The following is a 14,519-nucleotide window of genomic DNA, read 5'->3' on the forward strand; positions in this document are numbered from 1 at the left end:
TTTGCCCATATCCATATCTGTATCCTTTCCCGGCCACAAACTCTGATTGGCTTCTGAATTGTACCCCAAGAACAGGCTACCATGCTGCGCTTCCCCTCGCATTTTAGCAAAATTCATTCATATAAACCCGTACTCAGTATTCACTGTATCAAGAAAGAGGAAGATTGCATTAAGAACCGGGGGACTTCATCATCATCATCATCATCATATATGTATATAGGACCATTACAGTCTACAGATGCTATGGCGAGTCATATGGATATGGTGGCATATAAAAACTATGATCATTACAAGATACTGCAAAAATAAAAAAGAAACAAAAAAATAAAAGAGATTTGTAACACTGCTGTGGAACTTGAGAGTACTATGTAGTTGACAAGTAACTGACTAGCTCTAACCCAAAAGACTTGGATCCTAAATCTCCACCTTCTCCATGGTCTGATCCCCACAAAACGAGATTTTGTACAAAAATGGAAAGAAATCTTGGATTCCATTCCTCAAAACCAACTGCCCACTATGTGTGTATTGTATTACCTTTTTGGCCTACACTTGGCTTAGGACAAGCTGAAAATTGGCGGCAGGTATTCTAGGACCTCGTCTTCCTCTTCTCACTCTTCCCCAGTCGATGAAAACCCTTTTCTCCTCCATCTGTTCATGAGGAGAATCAGTCAGTTGCCTTCTCTCTTTCACCGAGATTCTGCTCTTGATCTTATTCATCCAGTACCCGTCATTCCATTTCGTGCCAGCAGTTTCCATTCCCCTCCCCACTGTCTGCAGATCTTCAGAGACTTCGTTTGGGAGGACTTTACGCTTGAAACCTCTGTATTGTCTCTTCCCCTTCCTGACCCGGCCCTTCCTGTGCTTTGTATTGTGCTCCTCTACCTCTGTCTGAATTCCAATGGAAGAATAGTGGCATCCACGTACACATACTCCAAACTCACTCTTAGGGTCCTCAAAGACAGAAGAAGCTATCATGGCAAACCAATGGAGGCTGTCACAATTGGTAATAGCAGAGGTTTCTAGGACAGTGACCGAATTGGATGATGAAATGTTGAATATAGCCTTTGCTGCAGCTATCTCTTCGTCATCATCATCTTCCTCTGTTGCAAGAAAACTCTTCGCCTTTTTCAGTGTGGTTCTAGATTTCTTACCTTGACCACACCCTTTAACTTTTCCCAAAGAACTTACACTCCTCTTCCTTCCACTCGGTTGGTAGCTAGCAGATTTGCATCCGGGAATACACGAGGCAGTACTTGGCAAAAGGTCATCATCCTCGTTAACAGCCAAGTTTGTCGCCAAATCTGAGCCATTGCGGGTTCTGCTCTGCGGACAAGTTGCTGCACCAGTGTTTTTCGGGTAACATTTTACATTCTTACAAGTTCTGGAGCTTCTGAACAACGGTTTATGGCCTTTTTGTAAGGATGCGACGCCTCTGGAAGACGGAAGTGCTTGAACTACCATGCGTGATCTCCCTCCTAAACCGTGGTTTACGTGCGATGAATGTGAACAAGACTCTTGAGGTTGTTGGGCCTCAATCTTCTCGGAAACAGTTGATTTATCATCAGATGAGAGCGGAGACATATTCAAGTCAATACCCTTCTCTGCAGAAAGGAAGCAGCTCAGAGGTTATCAAGAGCAATTGATGGAATCAATTTAGCTTCTTACCCGAATTGTTAGAGTGTATATATACATATTCTCTACATACATTTCTCACCTGCTTGACACTTTATAGGAAATAGTTGGTCTTGCGCTTCTTCGTTCATCCCATGTGAACCACTTTCTGAATCTCCATCATTCCTTGTATTAGATTCTCCCACTATTGCATTGGCAGTGCAGAGGCCGGTAACTGGATTCATGAACTGATTGAGCTCAATTTCCAATGGTTCCTCAATCTCGGCCGGCTCGTTCAAGTCAAGAACACATTTAAACTTGGACGAATCCGTAAATTGATGTAACTTATCTAGCTGGAAATCAGATTCCATGGAAATGCTTCTTGGTGACGGCTCTTTCCACAAGTTGGGAGCCTCCTGGACTTCTCCATCACGTGAAACTCTCCCTTCCCCGATATCAAGATACTCATAACCCGATAATTCAAGATCCAAAACCTCCTTTCCAGATTTCTCGAAATCAGTTCCAGAAAGCCCGGCTGTAATCCGGGTAGAGGGTTCTTCGCATGGCAAAATGCTCCTTTGAAATGTGGAAATATTTGAATTCATCCATGGCACTGTTTTTGTACGACATTTTCTAGGGAAATCCCGAGGGAAAGCTCGAGAAAAACCAGCAATCGGGGGCAAAGACTCAGGATGTCGAGGTAGATTATGCGAGGAAGTTCCCTCCATTTCCACCATCAGTTCTCTCTGCCTCCAATAAAGGCGATGAAGCTCATGGATCTGAACTTACAAGAAACAAACTCTTAATAGAAGGACAATATAAATACCGAGATTGAAAATCCCTTTGGCTGTGTGAGAAAGAAAATACCTGATCTTCAAAGACAGATTCATGCTCGAGCATTGTCTGTTTCAGAGATTCCTTAAAGCGTTTCAGATAGAGACCGTAACACGTAAAGGAAAATGCACCGTTCAAGTTGAATCCACCAGTTTTGACCATATCCATATCTGTATCCTTTCCCGGCCACAAACTCTGATTGGCTTCTGAATTGTACCCCAAGAACAGGCTACCATGCTGCGCTTCCCCTCGCATTTTAGCAAAATTCATTCATATAAACCCGTACTCAGTATTCACTGTATCAAGAAAGAGGAAGATTGCATTAAGAACCGATGCCGACATAACCAGAACTGTCTTTTCTTCTTCCAGAACCTAAACTCAATCTATAGCAAGAAGATAACATCAGATGTACATGTTCTATAAACTCAATCTGCATCAATCTTTTTAATGCTCTTTTTCTCAACAGGAGCTCCACAGATAATCATGTAACCCATTTGAACTCAAGTTCATGAAGTTGTGCAGAGTAACTAAAGCCATGGAATTTCAGACAAACACTGCGGAACTAATGACAGTTACGAGAAAGGAACTAGATCAGAGTGAAGCAGAGCCAATGGGCTAAGACACAACTCTCTAAACTTGATTCAGATTATAAGGAAGCTAAACTTTCGATTAAGAACATCGGCATTGATGATTGAGCTTATAATACATGCACGAAGAGGCATAATTACAGAGCTCCATGATAGCATTTCAGACACATGAACGGAGACATCGAAAATGATTACACTCAAATCTAACAAAAAAGAAAAAAGATGAGGCAGAACCCAGAAACCATAATCGAAAGCGATAACCCATGAGCAAAATAACGAATCGAAAGGGTTTTAAAACAGCATAAACACAGTCCAGCAACATGCGAAAGAGATTATGAACTTGAAAACCCGGTAACTAAAGGGAAAACGCTCGTAATTCAGAAAAGATAAAAAGAGATCTGAACGGCGAGCGGCTGATTTCGGAGCATTCCAATCTCACCTTAGGAAAGGGGGAAAACAAATCGGTATCCAAAAACTCTCAAGTGGTTTTCTCCGAATCATTCATCTTCAGCTCAGGAAACAGAAGATAGACTGAGTATACTATGATCTGGGAAAATGGGGATCACCCACATAAAACGGAAGAAACACGGAAGAGTGAGGATCTATGATTTGAAATTCCCAAGAAGGGCGAGAAGTGGGTACTGGGGATCTGCTGCTGGGCCATTACCTAGGAAGATTTTGGCAGAGAGAGAGAGAGAAGGGAGAATCGGCGAATTTCTCAGGAAACAAACAGAAAACTTACAAAGGAAGCGAGACTTGAGATTTGAGACCCTACAAGGCAGAAAAACCTCTTCTTTTCTCTCTTCCTTCTGCGCACACTCCGATTCCGATTCCTCTGCTGTCTCTTTCTGACATTTAATGTATGCCTCCCTGATTCTTTTTCGACGAAATGTGTGAAGAAACTTTATTCTTTTTACTTTTTTTTTTCTCTTGGAATTTATTAATTTCGTAGGCATAGAAAAATCAGTTAGCATTCACATTCGGAAATGGTAATATATGATTCCGCATCTGAATCCGAATCCTGCCCATTTATATTTGCTTAATTAAGTATGATCATGAACTGAAGATACTCCATTAAATTAACAATGGTTACTATAATTGTTCTTATTAGAACCAATATTTTACAAATAAAAATATGAGTTTGAGGTCCAAAATTTTGAAAATTTGTTTCATTGAAAACCCCATATTCGAATTTTGAAACAAAAGGGCTAATAAAAATCGAATATTTCCCCTATTTTTATAAAATATTCCCTTGATTGATCAAGAAAGGATGATTCTGTCTCATGTCAACACTGCCCACAAAAACCAAATACGAGCAAAGTCTCCAGATCAAAGATCTCTGTCGCAGCTGGTTGTTTACCAGTGTTGTTCTTGCCGGCACTCCACAGATTCCCGCGAGACAGGACGCAGGAGAGAGATTCAACATGTGAAGCCATTGGAGTTGAAGAGGTTGGAACTGGAAGACCAGACAAAGCAGAGCGGCTTGCTTGGAGGTTATACAAGTCTATGGAGTTTGTCCCCTTGTTCTTGGTGAAGAGATTATGGACAACCAGCGTTTCTCAGGATCATATTTCATCCGCAACAAAACAAATGGATCACCATGCGGCACAAACATGCCTCGAGGCAAAGCAAGAAAATCAATCTTCTTCAGTCTTACTCTTCTTGCGAACAAAGATCCATGTACCCTTCCCCAAGTTCTTCCATCTCAGAATCTCTATGGTCATCACCACTCTCACTTTCTTTGCCACTGTCGCCTTCATCTTCCTCGCTATCCCTTTCATCTTCTTCTTCTTCAGACACACAATCTTCTTCTAGCCCATCATCAAATTCATAAGCTTCATCCTCACCTTCCACCTAAGAAATAGGATCCTTTAGCAAATAAATTTACGGACACAACACAACTATCTATCTACCGCATCCGAAAACAGGAACTATATGTCACCTTATGGTTCTCCTGGTCTTTGAACAGGACTTGAAAGCATTAGACCATAACCCTTGATCCCGATTTCTCAAATCAAAACCGAAGCAACTCAACGATACGCCCTTTCTAAACTGGGAATTATGTTTATCCAACTTGTCTTTAAATCGAATCACTTGGTCTATGCAAGTGAAACCGAATCCACCTCCAATTGTTCTGACAACAACAACGACATCTGGTAATGGTGCTCAAAGGAGATAAACAGCGTAGAATCTCATTCCGTTCTATCTACCTATCTCGCGAGACCAATCCGAAATTTCGTCTGTATTTAAGGGACCGGCTTCGTCGGATACGTAAGGCGTCATCGATGTTGAAGCTTCCGGCTTCTCGTCTCGGCGGCCGAGACAGTGATGTCGTAGTTTACTCCATCGGGCGCGAAGACGAGAGAGGAGACACACCAGTCGCGAGAGAGACGATGAAGAGAGATGGCGGGGCATCATATATATACACATTTGTGTGTATATATTATTTACACGTTGTATTCCAATTTAAATGAATGCATCAAAATCCAAGAGGGGTATTGTTTACAGCCCTGACACGTGGCAATCATATGGATTTCCACGTAGGATGAGACAGCCAAGCAATAGATATAGAGAGAGAAGCGTTTTCGGACCGACTCTTTTCTGGAAGTCCAGTACGCTCTCTCTCTCCTCGATCGATCGAAATCGATGACTCGTTAACTCGGACGATTCCAATATTGAAAGCTGCGTACCTTAAAAAAATAAATAAACCCTTCAAAGAAGTTTTTATTTTTATTTTTAATCTTCTTCGCCAATTGCCGGAAGAATCTTCAGAATATCGCTTCTTCATCTTCTTCGTCTAGAATTCTTTGATTCTACTGTTACTTCCTTCTTACTATTCGATCAGCTTCTTTTTATCATCCTCTGTTTCCCTCTACAGCATTTTTTTTGTTCCCACGCTGGATGAGGTTTCAATTGTTTTTCCCATTTCATTCGGCATTGTGCTCGGATCGATTGATTTGACACGAGTTTTCTGGAATTCTGCAATTGGGTTTGCGTCATTCCCTGTATTTCGACCTGGGTTTGTTCCAAATTTGATTTTTTTCTCTGGTGGAGAGGAGGAGTTTCTTCGATTGGACCTTCTATATTTGGAGATTCGGGGATGTTTTGCTGGGTCTATTAGGGTTTGCATCTGAGTTGGAAAAGAAGGAAGAGGATCTGGGGTTTAGGTCAACAGAATCACGGCAACGAGGATGATCTTCTTGTGGGTATACTAAATCGACGGTTTGGATACGATCGGAGGAGAGACAGCGCCATCAGATGGCGCTGTTCCGACGCTTCTTCTATAAAAAGCCTCCAGATCGGCTTCTCGAGATCTCCGAGCGTGTCTATGGTAAGATTTTCCGACGATTTCATGTGCTTGCAGGAAATAGCATTTCCAGTTTTGGTTTTCTTGTTGTTGGGGCATTTACTTCTTATGTCTCCTGGAAACTTGATGAATTCTGGGCTTTAGAGTTGCGAATTCCCTGAGTCTGAAGTTTTGGCAGCTCGATTGCACCGAAAGTTCTAGTATTTTAGGGTTTCTGAGTTGATTTCAAACGGCCCTTGTTGATTTTGAGATGGATGGTATTTGAGCTGGATTTGTCTCTGGAAAAGGTTCACCTGGCTTTATGCAATTGTGGAAATACTATTCTCTGATGACTTTTCGGCTTTGTAGGATGATACTCCCTTCCTTGTTTCTTTAAGTGGAACCCTAGGCTACATACCTTGCAACTTTTTCCTTTTAGGTTTTGCACTGCCTCGAAAAAGGGTGTGATTTGAGATTCTTCTTCTTCTTTTTGGTATTTAAACTTAGAACGTAATGTTCTATATTTATGGGTTTGCTCCCAACTTCAGGAAAGCTACATTGTACTTTCCGATGGTGAAATCACATTCTTGAATTGGGAGATTTATGGGTCATTTGATCGCAGTGTCAGGTTCAGAGTTGTTCATTTCATCATCTTCTTTGGTTTCTTTGTTCTCTGTTCGTTGTAGTTTTCGACAGCTGTTTCTCCTCCGACGTTTTGGGAGAAGATGAGTACAAGGTGTACTTGGGCGGTATTGTAGCACAACTACAGGATCATTACCCAGATGCTTCTTTCATGGTGTTCAACTTTAGAGAAGGGGAAAAGCGGAGTCAAATTTTAGACATATTGTCTCAATACGACATGACGGTAATGGATTATCCTCGGCCATACGAGAGCTGTCCAGTGTTACCTCTGGAAATGATTCATCACTTCCTACGGTCAAGCGAAAGCTGGTTGTCATTGGAGGGTCAGCAGAATGTGCTGTTAATGCATTGTGAAAGAGGAGTATGGCCTATTCTTGCCTTTATGCTATCGGGACTTTTATTGTACAGAAAGCAATATAACGGTGAGCAGAAGACACTTGAAATGGTTTACAAGCAAGCTCCAAAGGAACTTCTTCATCTTTTGTCTCCTTTGAACCTGCAGCCTTCTCAACTAAGATATCTTCAGTACATTTCAAGAAGAAATCTGGGTTCTGATTGGCCTCCTCTAGACACACCTCTTCTTTTGGATTGCCTGATTCTTAGAGATCTTCCACGTTTTGAAGGGGGAAAGGGTTGCAGACCAATTGTACGAGTTTATGGTCAGGATCCTAAAGCACAATCCAACAGGAGTTCCATTCTTCTCTTTTCCACTCCAAAAACAAAGAAGCATGCTCGCCTCTACCAACAGGTACTCTACAAACTAGTGCTTCTTTCTGACATTGTTCAGCTATTGGTACATGATTTTTTTTTTTAAAATTACTTTCTTCAGAAATGAATCACTGTCTCTTTCTCCCACTTCTGGTTTGATTGCTTTGATAATCTATTACATGCCGCCAAATGCTTCTCTGCTAAGAGAATATGCATATTGTTGCTGTCTGATCTGCAGGAAGAGTGTACCCTGGTGAAATTGGATATTCATTGTCGTGTTCAAGGGGATGTTGTGCTTGAATGTATACACTTGCATGATGATTTTGTGCACGAGGAGATTGTGTTCAGAGTCATGTTTCACACGGCGTTTGTGCGAGCTAATATTTTAACACTCAGTCGTGATGAGATAGATACTCTTTGGGATGCGAAGGATCAGTTCCCAAAGGATTTTAGGGCAGAGGTAGGCCATTGTTATACTTTCACTGATCAGTGATCACTCTTTTTTCTGTGACTGTTAAAATTTGGATGCGTACTCGTACCTGTATCAGGTGATATTCACGGATGCCGATGCCATTGTGTCTGCTATCACAACAGCCCCACCGTCAGAAGATGAGAGCGATATGGACGTGGCTTCACCTGATGAATTTTTTGAGGTGGAGGAGATTTTCAGCAGTGTGGTTGATGGGATAGAGCATAAGGGAGACTCAGATAGTTTTGTAGTTGTTGATGCTGCTTCAGATGATTCAGAGGGTAAAGAAATGTGGAAGGAGGACATGGAGCCCCATGCATTTCTAGATTGCGCATCTGATGATTCAAATCATAAACTTCATGCAGATTCTAGCACAGATTTGGTTAAGGATATTACTGTTGATGATGTGAAGTACAGGTCAGATGGGAAGGCAGATTCTGATATTGACTCGGTGAAGGATATAGGAGTAGATGATGGTGATATGCAGCGAAATGAAAGCACAGTGGAGTTGAAGAAAAATGATTCTGGAACAGAACAAATCCAAGGGAAAGGTGATGGAGAAGGCAATGCTTTGCAGAAGGATGTAGAATCTAGAGCTCAGAAAACATATACCATTCTCAACAAACTGAAATCTGAAAAAACGCAATCTACAGCCAGGAAACAAGTTGGAACAGATGATAAAACAAATGCTGATACAATCAAGCAGAAGTCTAAGCTGCAAGAAACTCAGGGTCCTAATGTAAGGATGGCTAAGCCAAATACAGCATCCCAGTGGATCCCCTCGAATAAGGGCTCATATAAAGATTCAATGCATGTGTCGTATCCCCCGACGAGAATTAACAGTTTACCTGCTACACTTACCAGTTCTATCAAGGATTGGAAAAGAGCTTCATCTCTTGATGGGGTGGTTGTTCTGAAGGATGCTAAGGCAAAATCTTTGAGAGCTAGCGTTTCTGCTCCAGAGATGCGGAGTCGGTCTCCGATTTGTTCGTCACGCGGTCCTGTCGCAAAGGAAAAGACCTCTTCTACACCTTCTTTAGTGCAGACCCCTCCGCCTCCGCCTCCGCCTCCGCCTTCACATCTACCTTCTCTAGCTAGTAAGATGACATCAGTTCTTCAATATTCACTAGCAGCTACATCACCTCCACCTCCTCCACCGCCACCTCCGGTTTGTGGGAACTTGGCTTCCAGAGTTGCTGCTCCGCCCCCTCCTCCTCCACCCCCACTATACTCTTCATTGAGCCAAATTGGAGTCCAATTTAAACCATCTCAGGCTTCCCAACCACCGCCTCCCTCTCCACCTCCACCTCCACCTCCACCTCCACCTCCACCCCTACACCCACACCCGTTAGCATCCGAGAGGCTGAATAGTGGAATCATGGTGCCTCTAGCACCAACACCACCACCACTTTGGAAATCTGTGCATGCTTCATTTTTTCCAACTCCAGCGACTATATCCCCTTCTACCCCTCCACCTCCACCTCCACCTCCACCCCCACACCCGTTAGCATCCGAGAGGCTGAATAGTGGAATCATGGTGCCTCTAGCACCACCACCACCACCACTTTGGAAATCTGTGCATGCTTCATTTTTTCCAACTCCAGCGACTATACCCCCTTCTACCACTCCACCTCCACCACCCCCTCCACCTTTTACCTCATCGATTAATACAAAAGCAAATGCAACTCAAGTTCCCTCTCCCCCTCCACCTCTGGTATATGGATCTGCAGCACCTCCTCCACCCCCTCCTCCTCCCTTTAATCATATTGGTTCAGCCCCTCCTCCTTCAACGGATTACACAGCTCCATCTCCACCTCCTTTACATGGTTCTCCCCCTCCACCACCTCCCCCTCCTTCAATTGGATCTTCACCTCCTCCACCACCGCCTCCCCCCCTCCCCCCCCGCCACCACCACTTAGATATGGAGCCCTATCTCCACCTCCACCTCCACCTCCACCTCATTTTCGTGGACCTCCTCCTCCACCACCTCCCCCTCCTTCAATTGGATCTTCACCTCCTCCACCACCGCCACCACCACTTAGATATGGAGCCCTATCTCCCCCTCCACCTCCACCTCCACCTCATTTTCGTGGACCTCCTCCTCCACCACCTCCCCCTCCTTCAATTGGATCTTCACCTCCTCCACCACCGCCACCACCACTTAGATATGGAGCCCTATCTCCACCTCCACCTCCACCTCCACCTCATTTTCGTGGACCTCCTCCTCCACCACCTCCCCCCTTGAGTGGAGGTGGACTCCCCCCTCCACCACCTCCCCCTTCTGCAACTGGATCTTCACCTCCTCCGCCACCGCCGTCTCCACTTAGACCTGGAGCCCCACCTCCACCTCCACCTCCACCTCCAGTGAGTGGTGGTGGTGGTCCACCTCCGACTCCTCCTTTGTTGCGTGGAGGCCCTCCTCCACCACCTCCTATGAGCAAAGGAGGGCCGACACCTCCACCACCTCCTATGGGCAGGGGAAGGCCGCCGCCACCACCACCTCCTATGGGCATGGGGGGACCGCCGCCTCCACCACCTCCTATGGGCAAAGGAGGACCGCCGCCTCCACCACCTCCCGGTGGCCGTGGACCTGGTCCACCTCCACCTCCAGGTGCACCAAAACCTCCTGGAGTTGGAGGTGCAATTGATCCGAGGGGTGCGGGAAGGGGGCGTGGCCTTGCACGTCCTGGATTAGGAGCTACAGCAATGAAAAGATCTTCTTTGAAGCCATTACACTGGAGTAAAGTGACAAGGGCCTTGCAGGGAAGCTTGTGGGAAGAATTACAGAAACATGGAGAAGTACAAACGTATTGGACTTCCATTACGCTGGTTTTTATTCTTTACTTTTATGGTTCTCTCATAACACCTTTGCATACAGATTAAAAAAAGGTTTGTGAAGTTACTTGCTTTAATGACGGTTCCTCTGCATTAATCTTCATTCTTCTTTTGTGCCAGAGCGCCAGAATTTGACGTATCAGAGATAGAGACTCTTTTCTCTGCTACGGTGCCAAAACCTGTTGATAAATCTGGAGGCCGACAGAAGTCAGTTGGGGCGAAACCTGAAAAGGTTCATCTGGTAAGCTGTACCCGTGGTTTCTGTCAATATTTTTACCCTCGATGTAATTAGGAACCTAGTGGTTACTGTTTGATAGTGGGACCAGGTTCAAAATTTGGTTACAAAAGTGGGAAAGTATGAGACTAAGATGGATATTATGCTTACAAAAGTAATCTGGTTTTTCAGATTGACCTTAGAAGAGCCAATAACACGGAAATTATGCTTACCAAAGTTAAGATGCCGCTGCCTGATATGATGGTAAGCTACAAAATATATTGTTTTTCCGCCTTTTGATTGATCTCTCCTGAAGTCGATGCTGATTAGTAATTTGTTGTTTAGTGAGACAATAATTGTATGCATTTTTTCAGGCTGCAGTTCTGGCAATGGATGATTCTGTTTTAGATGTTGATCAAGTTGAGAATCTTATAAAATTTTGCCCAACTAAGGAGGAGATGGAACTTCTTAAGGTGACCTTTTTAGCTTGTGAAACATTCTCTATGTAATTGGTTCCTTTTAAAAGAATAGTCCTTATGAAATCAAGCCCCCAAAATTCTCTTGTTTTTCTTGCTGACGAAAGTTCTTATTCCTGGCTTGGTGATGTTGTAGAACTACACTGGTGACAAGCAGACCTTGGGAAAGTGTGAACAGGTCTGATGAAGTTTAAAATATTGTGTGATCTTTCACACTTTTTGTTCTAATTATGTGCTTTCCTAGTTAATTTAGTTTCTTCTGTTATGTATTTTGTTGTTATAGTACTTCCTGGAGTTAATGAAGGTGCCTCGAGTAGAATCAAAACTTCGAGTGTTTTCTTTCAAGATTCAGTTCGGCACTCAGGTTGGATGGTATTACTGTTACTGGTAGTTTATATTTGGTTATCCGATTTTTCCTGGATAAGGTTTCTGCTGGTCTCTACCTGTCCTTATCAATGCTTTCCTTTTCTTTTTCCAGATAACAGAATTCAAGAAAAGTTTAAATATTGTAAATTCTGCATGTGATGAGGTAATGCGTTTGCAATAGTTAACTCTATTTTTGATCCGGTCTCTCACTGCAGTTCTACTTATCATAGTTTTAACCTTTGTTGGACATACATCAGGTTCGAAATTCACAAAAACTGAAAGAAATTATGAAGAAGATTCTTTACCTTGGGAACACATTGAACCAAGGAACTGCCAGGGGTGAGCATTATATGATTCTTATATGATTTCTTTGTTTCGTAGAATCCATCTACTAATAACAGATCAATAATATCCCTTTGCTGTTCAATGTGATCCATATTCAACAATGGTGTTGCTTATTTTTTCCTAACATATTACGATGTATGCAGGCTCTGCAGTTGGATTCAAGCTGGATAGTTTATTGAAATTAACCGATACACGAGCTGCTAACAGCAAGATGACTCTCATGCATTATCTTTGCAAGGTATAATGGTTAAACAACGATCTAAAAATCCAAGCTTTAGCCTTTACGAAGGTCGATTTAAGATATAGACTTGCTTCAATAGTATATGACAAATGGTCTCGAAACTTCCTTTTTCTGTTACCCAGGTCCTTGCTTCCAAGGCACCGTCTCTGCTGGACTTTCCAAAGGATCTTGGCAGTCTTGAGGCGGCTACGAAGGTTCTTATTCATGCTTTTTGCCATCCTCTACGCATGATAATCAGTTGGCTCATCATTTTTGTGGATTTTGTCTAGTTCAGATACAACTGAAATCTTTGGCCGAGGAAATGCAAGCTATAATCAAAGGGTTGGAGAAATTGAAGCAAGAGCTTTCCGCGTCGGAAAATGATGGCCCTGTTTCTGATGTTTTTCGTAAAGTATGTCGGTTTATTTTGCTTACTTTGATCAATCATATGATTTGCGATTAGTTGTATAACTAGAACTTCGGGTTTTGTAATATGAAAAGCTGGTAACGTAAAGCGGAATAGCAAACGAGAAGTTGAGTTGGCCATTATTTCATGCATATTTTTTCTTCTTTTGGCCAGACGTTGAAGGAGTTCATTGCTGTTGCCGATAAAGAGGTGACATCAGTCACGAATCTATACTCTGTAGTGGTAATTTTCTTACAGAACTCTTCCAGATCCTTCGGGCTCCTACAATAAACATTGCCTATGATCATATGATAAAGCTTTTGTTTTTGTCATGGACAGGGCAGAAATGCCGATGCACTTGCGCTCTATTTCGGGGAGGATCCTGCTCGTTGTCCATTCGAGCAAGGTAAAATTCTGTCTACAAACTTTTATCTTTCTTTCTCTTGTGGGTTTGCCAACAGCAATACATAGAAATCCTTGTTTGATTGGCCTGAAGCCTTCGAAGAAGCTAATAGTAACACATCGATCTCTCTGCAGTTACTGCAACCCTCTTGAATTTTTCGAGGTTGTTCCAGAAAGCACACGACGATAATGTCAAGCACGCCGAGCTGGAGAGGAAGAAAGCAGAGAAAGAGGCAGAGATGGAGAAGGCCAAAGGGGTCAATCTCACTAAGAAAGCCGTAGATAGCTGACAACTACTGAATCTCATCACCCCCATTCCAATGGGAAGGAACCGCCCTCTTTCCATGGTTCTGTTCAGGGACCTCTCCCAAGTCAGTCTCTTCCGCACTGGTCTGACTACGAAAACCGGCGGCTAGTTTCGTGGCTGTTCCTCGAGGCACATGAACACAAACACCAAAAGGCCTGGCTCTGCCTGCTCTCGAGGTTCCAGAGAGACGTTTCTTGGATGGAACTTGATGAGAAACGATGATCTTGATCTTGACCCTCTTCTGGATGGATTTCGCAGGCACATCTGTAAGGCCGGCCCCTCGGGGGTCAGAAAAGGCGCAGAAGATTACGCAAGTGTACAACTGCAAGGACGTGTACAAAGCTCTAACCCACTCTGGCTACATCACGTTATATTTAGACAATTGGTATTTGATTCATTGTTCTAACTTTGTAAAGTAGATTCATTCTTGTTCTCTTCCAATAGAGGAAGTTTTGGTAGATCATTTGTTGTACAGGGGGGTTTACGTCAAAGGGTTCAGGTAGAGATAGAGATGTAGTAACCTCCACTTAGTTTTTTTTTTTTTTTGTCTTTTTGTTGTAACTGTACCATAATTAACACAATACGTTCTTAGGATTCACATCTGAAAACATAAATCCATGTTTATGCATCTTAAGACACTCTTTTAAGTTTGTTCTGTTTCTTGATTCTTGACCATTTTCAAAGACCCCTGTAATCTGTTCTACTTGTACCCACGAAAATGGTTCAGGACACAGAATGTCTGAAACTGCTTGCCCAACAAAAAAAAAGATACTCTGCATATAAATTGATAATGTGATCTGTGTTTATTCTG

At 43.1% G+C, this 14,519-nt stretch overlaps 2 protein-coding genes across 3 annotated transcripts; one reads left to right on the forward strand and one right to left on the reverse strand.

The window, feature by feature from the left end:
* Window positions 1–244: 244 nt before the first annotated feature.
* Window positions 245–3,881, reverse strand: LOC104801405. 2 transcript variants are annotated; one of them, XM_010524682.2, is made up of 4 exons: window positions 3,775–3,881; window positions 2,479–2,741; window positions 1,715–2,390; window positions 245–1,601 (listed from the first exon to the last, which is right to left on the reverse strand). In XM_010524682.2, the coding sequence occupies exons 2-4, from the start codon at window positions 2,713–2,715 to the stop codon at window positions 544–546; spliced, it is 1,971 nt and encodes a 656-aa protein (XP_010522984.1). In that variant the 5' UTR covers window positions 2,716–2,741; window positions 3,775–3,881; the 3' UTR covers window positions 245–543. The 2 variants fall into 2 exon arrangements, with proteins under 2 accessions (XP_010522984.1, XP_010522978.1); XM_010524676.2 differs by having other exon boundaries at window positions 3,472–3,877.
* A 1,772-nt stretch (window positions 3,882–5,653) lies between these two features.
* LOC104801425 (formin-like protein 20) lies at window positions 5,654–14,375 on the forward strand. The gene is given in 18 exon segments (XM_010524700.1): window positions 5,654–6,363; window positions 7,005–7,708; window positions 7,907–8,128; window positions 8,217–10,035; window positions 10,038–10,944; window positions 11,093–11,213; window positions 11,379–11,450; window positions 11,561–11,659; window positions 11,799–11,840; window positions 11,946–12,026; window positions 12,141–12,191; window positions 12,286–12,367; window positions 12,517–12,611; window positions 12,737–12,808; window positions 12,889–13,005; window positions 13,174–13,242; window positions 13,339–13,405; window positions 13,537–14,375. Coding segments are annotated over 18 exon segments (4,848 nt in total). The 5' UTR covers window positions 5,654–6,290; the 3' UTR covers window positions 13,692–14,375.
* Window positions 14,376–14,519: the final 144 nt, after the last annotated feature.

Source organism: Tarenaya hassleriana, unplaced genomic scaffold (assembly GCF_000463585.1).
Source record: "Tarenaya hassleriana unplaced genomic scaffold, ASM46358v1 Cleome10, whole genome shotgun sequence".
Lineage (NCBI taxonomy): Eukaryota > Viridiplantae > Streptophyta > Magnoliopsida > Brassicales > Cleomaceae > Tarenaya > Tarenaya hassleriana.